This window comes from Melopsittacus undulatus, chromosome 9, assembly GCF_012275295.1.
Source record: "Melopsittacus undulatus isolate bMelUnd1 chromosome 9, bMelUnd1.mat.Z, whole genome shotgun sequence".
NCBI lineage: Eukaryota > Metazoa > Chordata > Aves > Psittaciformes > Psittaculidae > Melopsittacus > Melopsittacus undulatus.
Window position 1 is genome coordinate 18,018,093 of NC_047535.1, and position 18,205 is coordinate 18,036,297.

General features: G+C 41.0%; 1 protein-coding gene across 1 annotated transcript in view; it reads left to right on the forward strand.

Annotated features, from left to right (window-relative positions):
- The first annotated feature begins 1,366 nt into the window (after positions 1-1,366).
- Positions 1,367-18,205, forward strand: part of MYO1E (myosin IE) — an 84,310-nt gene continuing 67,471 nt past the window's right edge. The window contains exon 1 of the mRNA XM_034066006.1: positions 1,367-1,573. Within this exon, the coding sequence (XP_033921897.1) occupies positions 1,571-1,573 (3 nt within the window). The 5' untranslated portion in view covers positions 1,367-1,570. The remainder of the gene's footprint in view (positions 1,574-18,205) is intronic.

Sequence of the window (18,205 nt, forward strand, 5' to 3'; positions counted from 1 at the left end):
TGCTGGGAATCAAAGTGTGAAAGTCATATGAAATTTTGCTCACTTCTAGCATTATCTAGCATTATGTTTTTGCTTTAATAGCTATTGTAGCTCATATTCACCACCCAATTATTTTCTCAATGAAAATATTCCTACCTCTCATATTGATGTCAGCTAACATACAATCCACTATGGAAATCCCAACCTTCACATGATTAGTAATCACACAGTGCTGTAAATCCAGCTGATCTGAGGAAGTGTTCTGGTATTCTTCAAACTCAAGGATGAAGCATGCCCCCGGGGCTGTTGTGTTTCATCCAAACCACCAGAGTGTGTGGAGCCCAGGAAGGGGCCAGATTAACAGTTTAAATTTTGTCCCATTGTATTGAGCACATCAGGGTGGTTTGAATTTGTAACACTTCTTCAGCCGTGTTTAATGTCCGCAGACCAGCATGCTGATCCTGCTGCCAGATCCATAAGGACAAACCCACTGCCCTTCCTCTGTTTGGGCAGGTCTGGCTGCAGATCCAGCATCTGCCCCAGAGGAGCCAGAGCAGCTCTCCAAAGAGTCGGAAGGGAATCCGCTTATGCCTAATGTCTGTATTGATGTGGAAGCTGGTCTGTATTTTGTTTGTTTATAAATACAAACATTAACAATGGAATAACTATATTCTGTGTAAACCATAGGGCTTTTTTTCCCCCTGTAACTTCTTTTTCAGCAAGAAATGAACTAAAACTAGTAATATCTAATGAAAAACAGGAACTACACCTATCGAGAGTGCTTTTCAAGGTGGTTCAGAAGCAATGTTAACAGATGACTCAGTGTCTGACTGTTGTTATGACTGTTACATTATGGTATTCCCATTTTATTTATATTCTAGTTTAGGAGTGGCGGTTAGAAATCCGTGGAAGTCAACCACAGGGCTTCGAGCCCGAGGATGGCAGTTTGTTAGGAAGACTGCATCCTTCGGCTGTGGGTATCTTTACTTCGGTCCTTAGCAAACACAGTCCTCAGGAGTTGCACCGACTGTGTGCTGGTCAGAACGACGATGAGCAACAGCGGGCGGACGGCAGCGGCCAGCGCCCGGGTTCATTGCATCTCTGTGCCCACACCTCGGCTCGTTTCACGCACCTTTGGCACCGGTTGCTTTGCGCTTCCCCGGGGGCTGTGGGTGCGTGTGCGCGGGGCGGAAGCCCCGGGGCCGGTGCCAGCGCCGGGACGTGCCGCGGGGGTGGCGGCGCGAGAGGGCGCACGCTGCCGCGCCGGGATTCCCTCAGGGGATGACGTCCCGGCGCGCGACCATTGGCTGTGCCGCGGCGAGTTCTCCATTTATGGACACGTCGGCCGCGCGGCCGGCGCGGGGCAGTTGTTCCTGCCGCTGCCTGCCTTTATCTGCTCCTCGCTGGAGCGAGCCCCGCCGCGCTCGGGGCAGCTGTGCCCGCGCTGCCTGCGCCCCGCCCCGGCCGCGAGCTGCGCGCGCGGGGAGGGCGGGCTCGCTCCCTTCCTCCCCTCCGTTCTCCCCGCCCGTCAGTCCCGGGGCGCCGGCGGGTCTGGGCAGAGCCGCGAGCAGCGGAGCGCCGAGCCGCCACGATGGTAAGCGCGGAGCGCGGCTCTGGGGGGATGGAGGGGCCGTGCGGTGGCTCTCGGTGCCTGGCTGCCGCGTCTGACCGTGCCCTGCCGGGAACGGGCCGCGGGCAGCGCTCCCTGCCCCGCGCCGCGCAGAGGGCGCGGTTGTGTAACCGGCGCCGTCGTGTGGGGAGCGGGGCCGAGCTAGGCACTTGCCGAGGAGCGGCCGGCCCCGGGGACCCCGGGTCGGTGTCGCCCCGGGGCAGCACGGGCAGCGCGTCCCGTCGTTTGTCGCCCATTGTGGTCTAAAGAGGTTTTGAGCGTTGATGTCCTCAGGTAAGAAAAACTTGGTGTGAAGGTGGCGCCAAGGCGTTGTTGAACAACAAGTGACGCGTCTGCGCTGCTGAGGGCTCTTCATGAGGGGCTTCTGCTGGAGACCACCCCTAGCTGTTGTTTGCAGGCACTCGTGTCCCAGTACCTGCGAGCGGGTGCGTGGCGTCCGGCGGCGGGAGCACTTGACTTGGTGCCGCAACCGCAGCTACCGAAGCCGGTGTTCGGGTACGACAGCTGCAGGTCCTGTCTGTTGAAAGCGTGTATCGGTCAACTGTAAAAAAAGTCAACTGTAAAAAAAAGTCAACTGTATCGGTGCTAGGGTGAGGAAAAACTGATTTTCAGGAGCTGTGTTCGATTTGTCTTTGGTGATTGACTCCTGATGATTGATAATTTTCATAGTGAAGTAATCCCAATAATAATTAAGACTACCTGTTACTCAGGAGCTTGGAGTAAGTAGTAAAAAATCTCGTGTGATAATAAAGTAGGCTAAAATCCATAACCCAAAAGTTAAGATACTTGGAAAGTTTTTGCATTATCCACCTAAAGCTTAACTAAGGTTAAGTTTTAAAAGACTGACCCAATTTAGTGCTTATGTATTCAGAGCTTTACTGACTTAAATGCAGTATTAGCTTGTGCCCTTTGCTCTCAGTGTCCTTGGAAGAATGTCCCTCTTATTGCCAGTGCTCGTGTTTTGACTTCCTGAGACAAGCACAGTTCTTTCTGGTTGCACCTGTGTTGAGCACAAGTCTCTGATTTAAATAAATAGGAAACCAAACCTTCTGTCATAGCCAGCCATAGCAGTACCTCCAGCTCTCACAGTCCTGTTGCTGGTAAGGAGCTTTGAGGCATGTGCGTTGCTTCTTGAGTTGATTGTTCAGCTAGGTGGTTCAGATCAACCTTTGCTCCTGAGTACTGGTTCCTGTGGTCACAGGCACCTGTGGCACCTTCAGACTTCCTGGTAGACATGTGTCATTGCCTAGGTCGCTGACATGTTAAATGGGGATGGAAATCCTTGGTGCAGGTCCTTCAGAGGTGTCTACCTGTTAATAATACTTTGAGAACAGTGAGTGCTAGTTGATCTGCTGTGGATCCATTAATTTGTTTTTAAGGAAAGGTTTTAATCAAAATACAGTTCTTGTAAGTACATATAACTAACTGGTAGCATACTCAACAAGTTTTACTTTATCCAAGTAAAAGAATGGTTTTCTCCACAAGATACCCCTTTCAGAGAACTGGTCAGGCAGTTACTCTCCAGCTTTTGATGTGGTACTTAAGTAGTCTTGAATCAATCTTTTCACTGTGAGATCTCAAGCTAGTGTGAACTGCATTTTTTAAGACTATTCAAAAGGAATAATTACAACAAAACCAGAAAAGATTATTTTTAAAAGTGCTAATTAAGAATTATGCCCAAATAAATGTTTGATAACCATGAGAAGGTAGTATATTGTAGCCTAGCTGGCAGAAGGATTGCCTGGCAGCACTTACAGTAACTGCTTACAAACATGATTCACACTACTAATATCCCGAAACTTTATGCTCATTCTCAGTGCTCTATGAAAAAAGTCACATTATTTCTCTTATTCTTGTCTTGACAATTTTGATTTGGTGGGGGAGCAAAATGTCAAAGGAGTGCTTTGTGTTCTCTAATTGAAGGGGCTTTTTTCTGCTATTTTGTCTCTGTAGACCTTAGAGAGACCTTTTGCTGTTCTGACAGGGCCCACAGTGAAGGGTGCTGAGTTACCATTAACAGAGCCATAGTTTTTTTCATGCTTCTCAGGTAGTTTCATATGGCAGAGCACATAGAGGTGATGCTGGTGTACATGTTCTTTCTGTGTGGTTGTGCACTGCCCCACTCAGGTGTGCTGGCTCTGTGCAGCTTTGCAATAGGACCTTTTCTGTTGGTTTATTTTCAATCCAGACCACTGTCTGTATCCAGGTAATAGTGTGGTTTCAGTGATCATGCAGACATCATATGGGTGAGCTGTTTCATGGTTGTGTGCTGTAGTACAAGGTGGGAATGAGCAATAATGGGACAAACTGCATTAAGGCTGACAGTTTTGGGGAACATGTGGCAACTGTTGATTTTATTTATGATGTTTTTCCCCTTGAAATGCATCCATTTTGTTCACTTTCGTTGTGGTTTAAGCCTAGCTGGCAACTAAGTACAGTACCATACAGCCACTTGCTCCTCAGTTGAAACTTGGGTTTATTTTTTTAATTCAAAGTAAACCAGAGCCTCTTAACAGCTTAGCTGCAACTTGCAAGTCTTGGAATACACGTATTGTGTAAGTGTAAAGTAGACTCACTCCAGTAAAGCAGTGGATCTTTAATGTTAGGAAGCCTCTGTGAAACTAAGCTGAAACTTACTTGAAGTGAAATGTAACATCAGGTGAACTTTGTGGCTTTTGCTCTTATACTGTGAGTCTGGACCTTGGTAATGTCATTAGGTAGTTCATGGAGGTGCACTGGAGAATCTTCTAGAGTTGGACAGAGAATCTGTATGGTGTTATAAAAACTCATCACATTAACATGACAACATGATCTTGAGCCTTTCATTTAAAGTAGCTCTATAGTCTTCAGGGAAAGATTATTCTTCAGAGTGCTGTCAGCTGTCTTTGACTCTAAGGATAAAAGATGGAACATTCATCAGAAAACATAATGCTATTTCTATGGCATAAACTGCTACCATTTTTATAACAGGCAAACAGCAAAAGGCAAAACCAAATAAACATCCCAAGAACAACCCACCAGTGATCAACTTTGTCTGCTTTTGCATAATTTTTGTATATTACGTCTACTTAAGTTTTGTACCACTTTGCTGGGGAGAGTGAGAGGGGAAAGACTCCAAGAGAAAGCAGGTTCAGCAGTATCCAGATTACCTCACAAATCGTTGAGCATGCCAGGATTGACCCATTGCCTAAAAAAAAAAAGTGTTCATATGTTGGTTTTAACCACATTTTCAGTGTTAAGCATTTTTCTGTAGCACCACAGTCTGTTTTATCTGGGTAGATTTGTGTCTCTCTGTTTCCAGTTCTTCAACAAAGATGGAAGATGGTTTGTAAGAAGGAACCTTTTTATAGCAGTTCAACATAATTTGGTAGCACTAGTGGTCAAATATTTATAGCCCAGTTCATGAAGATGCTGGGGTTGTTTTGATTACTTGTATCTGTAAAAGTTTGAAGAAATTACTCAACTTGGCCTGAAAGGACTTGCTAGCCTTTAGGATTTAGTCCTAAAATAGCTAATGTGTGATGTGAACCTCACACTATTTTAAGTCTTTTCCTGCAAGAAAATGAAGCAAGGCACTGATACTTCTGTGTTGGAAGGGTGCTTTTCTGTCTGGTGCCGCAGACAGCAGCATAAGCTCAAACCTCCCTCTCTGCCAAATGTGGAATAGTAGAGAGGGTAACAGCATGTGCTTTGCATTATGTCTAGAGGTGCATTAGTGGAAAAATCTTCCAGCTGTATGATGTTTCTGTCTGGCCAATATATAAAATACAGTAGCATGTTCAATACCAAAGCTGGTGATTCAGACTTGTGTTTTGTTTATATGTTTACATTGTGTGCATGCTTCACTCTTTCTTTCTAGTTTAATTCTCTAGAATGGCTTATGCGTATCTTGTATGTGTTGGAGCACTTTTCCAGGTAACATTAATTTATGCAGAGTGTTACCTAAATACAGCTTTTGCAGCGGAAAGATGGGCACATGATTGTGTATGTATATATGTCTTAAGCATTTTTTTCTCATAACTTGTTTTGCCTTACGAAATTGGGTTTTTTCCCCCTCCATACATAATTAGCTTGTTGTGAAGTAAATGGGATGACAATGCTATTAGAAGTTAAACTAAATTATTTGCAGCCTTTTTTGCCAAACTTGAAGGGATAACCTGCTCCAGTCTTAACTGCCTCTTAAAGCATTGCTGCATGTGTGGAATGAGGAAAGCTAGAATGAGCTTCTTAGAGCCTTTGTGATAGCTAACCAGTGAAAAGTTACCAAGCTTTTACTGAGTTCTCAGTAAAATCCCAGTAATAATTTCGGTTGAAAAGACCTTCAAGTTCATCAACTCCAACCACTAACCCAACAGTGCCAAGTCCACCACTAAGCCATGTCACTTAGTGCCACATTTGCATAGCTTTTAAATACCTCCAGGGAGGGTGACTCAACCAATTCCCTGGGCAGCCTTCCCCAGTGCTTGACAACTCTTTGGGTGAAGAAATTTTTTTTTTCCAAATATCCATTCTAAACCTCCCATGGTGTAACTTGTAGCATGATTTCCTCTTATCCTGTCACTTCTTAATATGGAAAGTAAGTTTCCTCGCTTGAAACACTAAGAAGTTGCACATCTCTTTAGAGAAGTCTTCTCAGCCTCTTTTGTAATAATTTTAAGTATCTTTCATTTATAAATACCAGTTTACTCTCTTCCTAGTTTTAGGAGCTAATCTAAAAGTGACATCAATTAACGGGTCATGCACTGCTCTTTCGCAGGTTATATCAAAGAATAAAGGTTTTTGAACTCTCCTATTCCCAGCTTCAGCATAAAGAATCAGAAATACCTGCATGTTTAGAATTGTCTTCTAATATAGCATTCATGTATTATTAATGTATAGATAGAGAACATGTAAATAAATGTCTTCAGACCTACAGAAGAACCCTTTATATCACTAAAACCTGATTAGTTTTAGTTGGTGCATCTGATGAGGAAGCTAGCAAAAGGGTAAGAGATAATCTTTCCTCCTCAGCTCCTAGCTCTTACACTTTTCCAACGACCCTGAGTAACCATAGGAGTGAGCTTACTGTTCTATGAGGAGTTCTGACAGATTGCTGTAGTTCTGCTGATAGAGACTAATTTGAGATTGGCCTCTAAATTGTCAGATTTTTGCCTCCTCTTTGGTTCTGGTTGTTGCCACAATATGTGGCTTATAAATGACAAACTGATTTGCTTTCCTTTTCAGATTCTTAAAACATTATTGTAATGCAGTTCTTAAGTCTCTTCTTTTTTTTTTTTTTTTTTTTTTTTTTTTTTTTTTTAGGAAGCTGAATTCCAGATCTGGGTGGTGTGTGACTACTGGAAAGCAATGAGAGCTATGTTATAAAGGGATTTTATACCTAATTAAAAAAGGGTTTGTTCTAGCAGTGAGCAGTGCAAGGCTAGAAGGGGTAAAACCAAAGAAGCAGTTCTCAGAACTAGGGAGAGAGTGTGTGTGTTTTACAAAAGTAAGGTAACAGTAAACGCGGGAATTGCTAGGCTTTGGCAAGAGAGGGTTGGCTTGCACTGTCGCTAACTTTTTGAATGAAGGCACTCTGTACTATCTAAAGTCTCACCTTGAATATGGGCAGCAAAAGTTTACATCAGCATAAAGGCTAAACCTGAGGAAAATCATGCTACAGTTCTGTTGGACATTTTCTCACGTGTTGGCAGTTGTTCAGTTCCTCATTATCCTATTGTCTGTCAAGGGGCTTTTCTAGTCAATGCTGGTCACTAGCAAATGACCAGCATTCCTATTATTCCTGTGGAAGTGTCTTCCACTCCCCTCACCTCCTCTCTACCACTTGTGTATAAGTACTACTGATGTACAGGCTGCTTGCTAATTTTTGAAACTGCTGTAGCCAAAGGACTCTGTTAGCTGTTGTATCTTGTTTGACTTCTATTATTTCTACTACATGGGTGTAGAAGTACTTAAAAATATCAGAGAAACATGGCAGAAAGTAGAGAAAAATTTTTCCTCCCTATCTTATGATCAGAACTGAGAGCTGTCTTACGTTGTTTAGACATTCACCTCATCTAATCATTAAGACTCTTGTGTAATCTTAGCCTCCTTCTGCCCTTCTGGGGGAGCTTAGGTGCGAGGAGCTTTTGTTTTAGTCAGACCTTCTGGGCTCATTTGGGTCTTTCACATCTCCTGTTCCCTTCCCCACATTCCTGAGATGCCTATCTCCCTCCTGCCCAGGAAGTACATCTGTCCTCATCTCCTGACTCATCTTCTAGCTTTCCTATCCTCCACCCACTGATTTCCTCCCCTTCTACCCTCACCTCTTAAAAAATGCACATGCCCTTTGGGGAGACCAGGTGTGCAGTCATGTCCTGGCAGTGTATGGGCTCTGTTCTCTCTGCTTGACTAAGTTATTTAATTAAAATGGAAAAAGCAAAGTGGTATTGGTAACTGGAGCTCAAGTCAGACTTACCAAAATTGGGAAGCATACTTAAGATGTGCTTTAAAGTACGAAGAATTGCCTACTAACATGATTTACTAAATTCAACAACTAAATGTGAATTTTAAAGCCAGGTGTTAGCAGATCTCAAGCATGCTTCCTGATTGACATCATTCTGGAAGCGTATAAGGAACTATAAAATAGGTCTGGTGCCTTCCTCTCTTGTCATCTAGGTCATTCTTTAGCTGCCAGAAGTGTCTCTGGTGAAAGCTACCTCTGTCTGTCAAGGGTAGTAATACAAAAGGTGACTGCTTTATACTCTTTGGATGGCACGATGGTAGAGCTTTGTTTAGCCTACTTCATCAGAGAAAGGAACATAAATAGTTTACGCAAAAGCATGTGCTTCTATAAGCTATTTTTGTGCTTTCTTCCGCAATCTGAAGTCTAAATAAGAGGTTTTTGTTGGCATCCTTCAAACAGGACTAGCAGTCTAGCTGCACTTATCCCTGTACAGGAAGTGTGAGGGTTTTTTTCCTTGCCAGCTCAGAACCACTCACTGAATCACCTTCATCAGCTGAGCCTGAGTCTGTAACCAGTTTTCGGTCAGCCTTGTCTAATTTAAATGTTGAAGTCATATGCAAGTCTGAACAATGCAGCCTGATACCCTTTATAAAACATACTGAATGTTCTTAACACACGAAGATTTAAACACTTTCATGCTTGTGACTTATAAAATAATGTGCTGCCAGATGTTTGATCCTGCACCTAGGACAGTCTTATGCTTTCAGTCGGGCATTCCACAACATTTGTGAGCCTTGAAATTCTAGGCAGTTTACCAGTGTGGGCTGTTATCTTTTGCAGTGATTTATTTCTTTTCCTGTACTTTGAGTTATATATTGCTAATAGCAAAAATACAGGAAGATAGAAGTTGGGACCTCTTGTCAGTAATATATATGCAGTGCCAAGCAGTAGTCAAGAATTTGTCTCATCTTGTTTTGTTTTTTCCTTCTGCTTTGAAGGATGCAAGTCTGCACAAATGCTTAAGTGCTTCCAAATTTGCTTTTGCAGTAACTCTTAACCCAGTGTTGTTCCCAGCTTTGTAAAGAAGTATGCTGATACAAAGTGTATTTGATTTTTAAGAAATGCTATCAAGACGTTTGAAATCCTTTGAGCTGTGACCCCTGTACACTCTGATAGCTTTTTTGATACAAAAGCACTACTCATCTGGGGGTTAGTAGGGAGAGTCCAAGACCAAAAGTTTACCTAGGTATTCTAAATGTATATATGTGTAGCATTAGCATTCTGTTAGCTGTTAAGCTTTGAGCTGTTGTAGTTTTTCTGGTATGTACTTGCATGTACACCTTTTGGTCACTCAGGTTTTGGACTATTGTATTGCAGATGTTTTGGTATATGAACTGAAAATACTTCATTTTTTAAGTGAAAGCAATGTTCTTGAGGCATACTGAAGGAGTGCTTTCATTAAACCTAATCTTAAAAGCCATTTCATGATACTCAAAAGCAAGTGCATACTTTTATGCTCGAGTATTTGTTTTTTCCTTCAATATTTGAGAAGAATTTGATTTCTGTTTATTAATCATGAAAGAATTAGTTTTCCTGCACTCTATCCCCAGCTGCATGCAGTACATACCTAAAGCAAGAGAAATGTGTGAAAGGATTTATAACAGTAATTCAAAACAGTCATACTTACAGTATGGATGTACTGGGGATTTTGGATTTTGTGAGATTAATTCCAGAAAGGATATAAAGATACAAAACCACTCATCCTTGCTTTCTGAACACAGAGGTACTAGCTATCTACATAGTCTGAATTAATAAGTAATTGTACAGTATCTCCTGGTAAGGGAAATGAAGCATGGATTTTGCATAATTGGTTCCACTGTTTTGGTACTGGCACTTCCAGATTGTTATATGTTTTTGAAGGAACTGTAGTAATAGGATGTGGTAATCTAGGGGAAAACATAATTAGTTATGGGAATCATCATTGAGTTATTAGACTTGTATCTTATTTAGTTCTGTCATTGTTGATTCTTAATGGTATGGTTTGTATGGAAGCAAGCTAGACTGACACACAACTCCTGTCTTTCCTGCCATGATCTGAATGATAAATTTGGATACTGTGGCATCTGACATATTACATGGTTGAATTATATATCACTTCTGTACCATATGCTATCTGCTGACATTGGTCTTGTGTAAATTTGATAGTTTTTGAATTCTGAATTGCTTTAATCCATGAAAACAAGTATTTGACTTAAGCAAGTAAAATACAGTAGTCCCACTACGAACAGAATTACTTCAGCTAGATTTTATTTTTCTCCATTTAAAAACTGTGCTTATGCTCAGTCATGTTTCCAGGGCTTGAAGCTTTATTGTTGGTAGTCTCCAAAGCCTTTTTTAGTGCTTCCCCTCAACTCTAAATATATACACTGGGAGAGACTACATTGGTTAAGAATTGCTACATTCAGCAAACCAAAAATTCCTGCGAAAACATTTTGGTCCTTGAAGTGGAAAAGTCAAAAGAACTTCTCAGGGTAGGGCGATTCGGATGTTTTTCAGGTTTTTAGGGTACCCTGGCTGTTCTTTGGGTAGCCTGGAAGACTTGAATAGACTGGAGTATGGTGATTTTTTGGAATTGCTGGGCCGTGGTGGAAGCAGAAGGTACAGGCCTACCTGCTGCTATAGAGTAGCAGTTTAAATATGCTGAGATGTCTGTGGCAAAAGAGATAAAAATGCATAACTGACTCCTGAACTGTTTCCAAACTGTTAGCTGTTTACTTGCTCCACAGTGGCTGTTGGCTTGGCAAAGCCTTTTTTCCTTCTTCTTGGGTAGTCAAGAATTCCTAATTACAGATGCTTAAAGCTCACATTTGCTAGATGCCTTAGTAAGGGGTGGAATTGGCACAGAGTGCTTTTGTGAGTAGGAATGCTTTTCTTCCAGGGGGCTCAGTGGACCCCAGTGGGCTCATATTTGATGGCTAGTGTCACATTCTACTTACCAGTCCTTGGAGGCATAGTCCCTGCAGGAACAATGTCCGAGAACCCTTTAAGGACTCAAGTCCTGTTCTGTTAGTGATGGTAAGTTGTAAGAATAGACTTTCAGCAAATACTCTTCACTCTTGAAGTTGGAAGTGGAACTTCTACAGACTGTGCTGTTTGTGGGTTGTGTGTGATGGTCTTTTTGTGTGGGTTTTTTTGGCACTTCTCTCTTTTTTTTTTTTTTTTTTTGAAGTAGTTGTGACATGGGGGAAAAAGTGAACTTGAATATTGTTTGTAACAAATGGAGGTCCTGTGTGGCACTGCTTATGTCTATGGAGGGCTGACTTGAGGTTTGGCCTTTAATGAGCAAAAACTGTTGCGTTTAAAGCAGAGTTGGGGAGGGCAGGAAAATAACTTCATTGTAAGAGAGACCACTGCTTTTGCTGTTTTGCAGTGTTTCACTTGTGTTTTGTCTCAGCATTGGGTTGCTATCCACAAAGCTCGGGGCATGGTCATTTTCAGATGAGAGGATAGGGACAGGTCATCAGCAGAGCAAGTGAGATTAGAGGTGTACCTAACCAAGGGAAAGAGGACTTGAACAGTGCCTGAGTGTCTACTGTGTGGAACTTGAGATACCTGTTTCTACCAACCAAGTCTGGTTTCTCAAGCAGCTTAGATACTTGTCTATAACTGCATTACGGCACTATGAAATAGCTATCTACATGGCAATAAAGGACTAGATCCAAGGTACTAAGGAAAATAAGAATTTGCCCAGTTTGATACATGCTTTAACTAACAAATCGATGTGTATGATCTGTGGTTAATGAAAATTTATGCAACTGAAATGGGCTCTGTTGTGTTTAAGAAAGGTACATTCAATAATGGAAATTAATCTGTCCTAGCTTCAAGTTGCCTTCAAGTACACAGAATACATATCCTCTACAGAACTGAATGCAGTCTCCACTGACCCTGGACTCTGTCTCAGGAATATGTTAAAAGTGTGCAAGCCTCTTTTGAGGCTCCAAAGTGGTTAAACTTCAGCAGCACACGGTAGTAGAGTATGGATTACTTCATGCAGATAATACTATTGTTAACTGACAGTTTTAATATTTAAAGGAATACTTAGTTTACCAGTTCCTAGTGTCAGTTACCCAGCTGACTGCTCCAGAAGTCTTAAAGCTGTTCCCATGAGTAATATTCTTTAAAGCTTTTCTAGTGGCAAATAGGAATTCTGGTTCCAGAGTTCTTAATGCCTGAAATACCAGCACGCCCAGTCCACAGAGACCTGATCTCAATATGCAGAGTAAGTTTATGACCAGCAGTGGTTTCTTCCTGTAGTTTACTTTGTGTTTTTATTCTTGGTTCATTCTAGGAACACTGGAGAGGAAACAGAACAACAGTGGCTACTTATTGCCATATTCGGTATTGTTCTAGACAAAGTGAACATCCTTCTTCACTAGAAGAGTGGTGATGCAGTGTTTGTGGACAGTTTGACCTCCTCAAAGGATGGGTTAATCTTGACAGGGTCACATCAGGTCTGTTTTCTTTGTAGTTGTCTACAGCACTGTTTTCTACATGAAGTTACAGTGATGTTAAGCAGTTAGGTGGCACTGCAGCAGTTGATTAAGATAAGTGGCCTGCATCTTGACAATACTAGAAGCTTGTCTTTAGTTAGGTCTTGTTCTGTAGTAGAGATTCCATTGGTCTATACGTTAGCAGTGCGTTTTAAGTTACGAAGAGTTAGAATTAGTGTTGACTACGAAGTACTTCTAGGGAAATGAACACAGGCTTTAATTGCTGATAGTGAAAGAGCTAAAAATAATTAGAACATCAATGTCAGTTGCACCTCCTAACTTGATCCTTGGGTTGTTTTTTTTGTTTTGTTTTCTTTTCCCTTGAGACCAGTACTTGGGTAGGCTTATGTTATATTCTGTATTCCCAGTACAGATTTGAGGGGAGCCCCAAGCCCTAAACCTGGTTTCCTGAACAGTTGCTAGTAAACCCATATTGACAAAGAAGCAAATATGGTGTACTTTAGAAATCACTGTGATCACTAGAAATGTAATCCTTTCTTGCTAAAATTGTTAGCTGCTGTTCCCATGCAGTTCACCAGCAAAATACAAATTAATTATGTGACAGCAGGTTCTGATATTTTGGAGTCCTGAATTTGGCCTCTTCTTGCTCTCAAGTGTTGCAATCTGTACTTAAACTCAGTCTGAGTAAATTTCAGCTGCATGTGTCAGACTGCCGAAAATAAAGCCAATACAGATATAGTCTTGACAGAACTAAAAACTGCCAATTCTGGCTAAGACAAGAGTGTCTGTAACCCACCCAGAAGAGCAGAACACAATACAGTATTTTAAATCCCTGTTTTGGAGATGTATGAGAAGTTTATAGACTGAAACAGCTTTTATCGAGTCCTTTTGTGGAAATGAATTTAAGAACTGTTTATTCGGAAAACAGTCTGAACAGTGTGAAAGATGACAAGTGCTGAAGCAAGTATATTTGGGCTGTATTGACGGTACAGCCTGTACCCTTAGTGCATAGGCAGATACCTCATAAACTTTTGCCATCACTAAGGATGTTATGATGAATCTGTTCTGAAGGGAGTTGAACGTAATGGAGAAGTGTGGTTGTTACCACAATTAATGAACTAGTCATGACTAGCTATTTAGTCTGACACACCTCAAGAGTGTTCACCTACTGAAATCAGGTTTTCTTTTGTTCAGATAATTTAATGATAGAGGCTGAGGCATTTTTGCACCTGAGGCCAGTAACTAACTTTTTCACTTGACTTATCTGGTACATGGGTCTGGTCTCATTCATAACATTCAATAGAATAGAAGCAGAATACATTCAAAGCTGAACAAGCAGTTAGTAGGCTTATCCTGCTACTGTAAGGTAGGATTTTTCTTCATGCCTTGTGTAGGTAGAGTGGGACTGCAAGGGACAAAGCACGGTGAACTGTTCCCATCAGTTTGCTTGTAACCTGCTTATTGTGGCTTGTATTGGATCTCTGATCTCAAGAACAGTTAAATAGCTGATAATTTAGTATGGGGGAAAGAGACTTCCATCAAAAATGCTAGTGGTAACTTACTACTGTTCTAGAATGCCCTTAAGACAACTTACGGGAGTTCTTCCTAGTCTGCGCTGCAAAATATGCTGGAGCATCAGTAATAGGGATGTTAACTCTGTTGTGAGGTAGCTAGGGCACGAATTTTACATCTGAAGCGAACAGTGTGTAGGAAAAATATCCTTTTTTTATTTCAAAATTATTTTACCTGGGGACTACGTTTAGATCTTAGAAGTTGAGGTTGCTGCTGGGTTTTGATTGTTTGGTTCTTTTGTTGGGGTTTTTTTGTTTTGGGTTGGTCTGTTTCTTTCCCCAGGGTGTTGAAAGTATGTTGTGCTGCTGCTCTCTACAGATATGTAGAGTAGTAGACTAACTATAAAGTTAAATCCTGTTGCTGTTTGCTAGTTGAGAGTGCAGGTGTACAAACAGGAAAAGAAAAAACAAAGGGGAAGTTAATATCATCTGATTGCCAAAACAATAAAGTGCCAATTCAGTAGCTAAAATTATGTTCAAACTGGTAACAGGATACACTGAACAATGAAGAATGTTTTTTACATTTTAAGAATGCTTGTAGCTAGATGTGTCCTTTTAGGGCTTGTTTTTCAATTATTCTTGACCAGTTGAAGCTCTTGAGGGAGGTTGAAGTCTGCCTCATTTAAATGAACCCACTTGCTACTTCCGCTTCATATCTCAATGAGATGTGTTAGTCACTTATTTTTCATTCTTGATATTTTTGAAGACTTGGGAATATACTCAAGGACTAAAACTATTCCGGTTTTTAAGCTTGGGAGGTTGTTTCTGTGGTGTGTTTGGCTTTTTGTTGGGTTGTTTTGGTTTTGTTCCCTTTAAGTCAGGGCAAGTGAGGACATGTATCAGAACTGGCAGGTGGGGGAGTGCTTTCTGTTCTGTGTATTTGCTACTGTGGCTGTAATAAACCTGTTTTCCCCTTCATTCCTGTTCCTGTCTTCCAGTCTGTAGTGTGACAGTGTGCAAAACCTCACTGAAGTACCCCTTTCTCCTTCTGTTCTGTTCTGGTGTTATTTTAATAAGGAAGTACTGGGGAATATAGCTAAGGGGCTTATTCCTAATGGTGGTATCTCTGTTGTCGAGCACTCATAAGAGCTTAAATAATTGATAGTGTGTGAAAAGGCTAGAATCCTCTGCTGGTTTTGACAGGCAGTGTATCCCAACTACTTTTTGTCCTCTGTGATGAAAGTATGACTTGGCCCACAATAGGCTGAGTGACAGATCCTGCTTTCTCAAATAGGAAAGAGAACAAGGGGAGTAAATCTAAGAGGGAATGGTGGCATGGTCTTTGTTGGTGACATGGTGGGAGCCTGGTCTGATCTAAGCAAGCTGCTTCCAATTTTAATGTTAAGTTCTGCTCCTTCAGTTCTACCTTGGTACTCTTTCCATCTGTTTATAAGCCTAATGAAACTGGTTCAGTCTACCATCATCTCTGGTTCTGACCTTACATAGGAAACACATGCTTGTCATAATTCCCATTGATCAGCCATGTGACTTTGAAATGCTTGGTTGGCCTGACTCTGTGGTCTTAATTCTTGGCTTCTGCAGTTGTCTTTCACAAACTCTCCCTTCTACCTATTTTAGCTTTCAGCAGTCCTCTGTCTTCAGCTGCAAATCCCAAAGGCCATGCTCCACATCGTTCCAGACTTCCAGTATGATTTTTGGGGTTTGTCCCTTAAATGTTATCTGCACAAATACGCAATGTGAGTTATGTGTTTATTGAGTAGTGTTAAAATGGTTTAACCTTGCCCAGACAATGTTTCTGAAATGGTGTGTGTAAACATTCAAACATTCTAGTGCTCCATTTTAAAGAGGAAATTTTTATGGTAGCCCATATGAAAGGGAAGCTTGCAATGACACACATTGTATAAAGGCAGTGATGTTCTATTTTATATTTTGCAATAAGGTGATGGAGCTAAACATGTATGTACAAATGTTATCTCCATTCATGAACCTCGTTATATGAAGTTGTTGCTTAAATGCCTGTACATGAATCTTGGCTTTTAACAGATTAAAAATTAATTTTAACTTTTATATTACTCCTTCAAATTGCTGCTATGGGCTGTTGGAGAGTTTGAATGCAATAAAATATAGACACAATTTGTGCATTAACACTAAATTGGCAAAATGGCCCTGAAGACAAATTTCTGACAGGAATCTATGGAATAGTTGGTGTTAGGTATTGCCTGTATATCACAGACTATAAGTGTGTGTTGAAAGATACAGGAAAGCCATTCTGTCATGCTAGCTCTGTGTGATTTAAAATGCACAGCATCTTTTCAAAGCTGTTGTTAGCACTGACTAAAAGCAACACAACTACTTTAGAACTGGACTCCGGCATAAAAAATCTACTCTGACAAAATGTTCTGTGGCAACTTTAATCACTACAAATAATTGAATTATCTTGACACTTGTCTTAAAGGTTTTGTACCGTTTATAGTGCTTTTGCGGAATCATTTTGGGCTATTACTGGCTCATCAATAACTAAATTACTAGTCTTGGTCTCTTTTGAAACTTCTGCTTTGCCTGATGCTCTGCCATGCAAACACTATGTAAATCAACCCTTGCTAAACATCAAGAATTGACAGGAGCAAGCTCCAAAGCAAGGTAGCTGCAGGCTGCTTCCTGTTCTTTCTCACTGTTTTTCAGTGGAAACTGAATGATTCTGGCAGGCAGACATTCCACAAGGGGTATGCAGATTCACATGTGCATATCTAATGGTTTCATTCTAATCTACAGAGTTTAGGATGCTTTCATTAACTGAATGAGGCATGCTTAGCTGCACAACAGTTTTTAATATGGTGGTTCAGACTGACCTTTTGTAAGGGAAAGAAAAAGGCACAGACAGAGGGCTGGGATGGTTTAAGATCACATGCCTGATGTGTGATGTGTTTTTCCACTATTGCTTCACTTAGATGATGCATAGAACTGTGCATGTTCAAGGAACCTTGTAGAAACCAAACTTTTATCAGTCACTGTGCTTCAAATAAACCCAGGCATGTAATGGCATCAGCAGGGGTTTTGAGAGTGGGAGTGTGAATCCCAAACTTGCATCAGTATATGACTAATCATGCAGCTTTAAATCCTGCCTCATTTGCTGAAATGTTTAAAGCATTTCATGCCTTGTGACTTTATCCCATCTTCCATCATAGGTTTTAAGTCAATGTAACAGGATAGCATGCTGCCCTCAAGTGATCTTGATGGTATGAATGACCCATGCCTTATGAACACCCATATTACAAGCAGTAGCAGTTCAGGTGGTAGGGAGATGGCATGTCTGTGAACTGTGTACTCCTGTGTAACTTCACTCCTGGTCTGCAGCTATTTCTAAATGCTGCAGTGGTGTTATGTGTTAAAAACTAACAGTTGCACTAAATTGAACTGAAATCGACAGACATCTGAAATTATAATGAGATTTTATGGTACTATGTATGAAACATAAAGATGCAATATGAACCTGTAAAGTGAATTATTCATCTACAGTTAAAAAAACTTAATGAGACATTCTAGTGTACAAAGGCTTTTAGATGCATGTTTCAGATTTAAATGCGATACAGCCTACAGGAGAGGCATTTTGTATTGCTTATTATAAACAACTTATGTATTTTACTCAAGAACCATTTCTATTAGTGTGTTCTTTCTTATTTTGAAAAAACCTAAAGAAAAAAGAGGCTTTTGTTATTTAACAGGTGTTTTTATTAGATTCTGTTACCTGGATATATTAACAATAGAATGATTCTGAAATACTAAAAATTGTATTTTCAATAGCAAAATAGCAAAGACTTGCAGCCTGTTCAGTTGCTGGCAGTCTTTATTCCTTGCTCATTTAAAGAGAAAGGAAGGAGAAAAAAGAGCCTAAACCCCCCAAAACTCCCCAAAACCTGTTTGTGTAATGAGTCTGGTCTTGTTGGATATGGTCTTGCTTGACTTAGTTTTGTTGATATTCTTTTGTGTGTGTTTGTTAAAGGTTGCTTTGGAGAGTATTTGAAGTTTCAGTTCCATAAGCAGTGAGACAAATGTCCTTCATTTCAGTGTGGCAGATTAGGTGGAATCTGTAATTTAAGGTTTCACCTGGTCT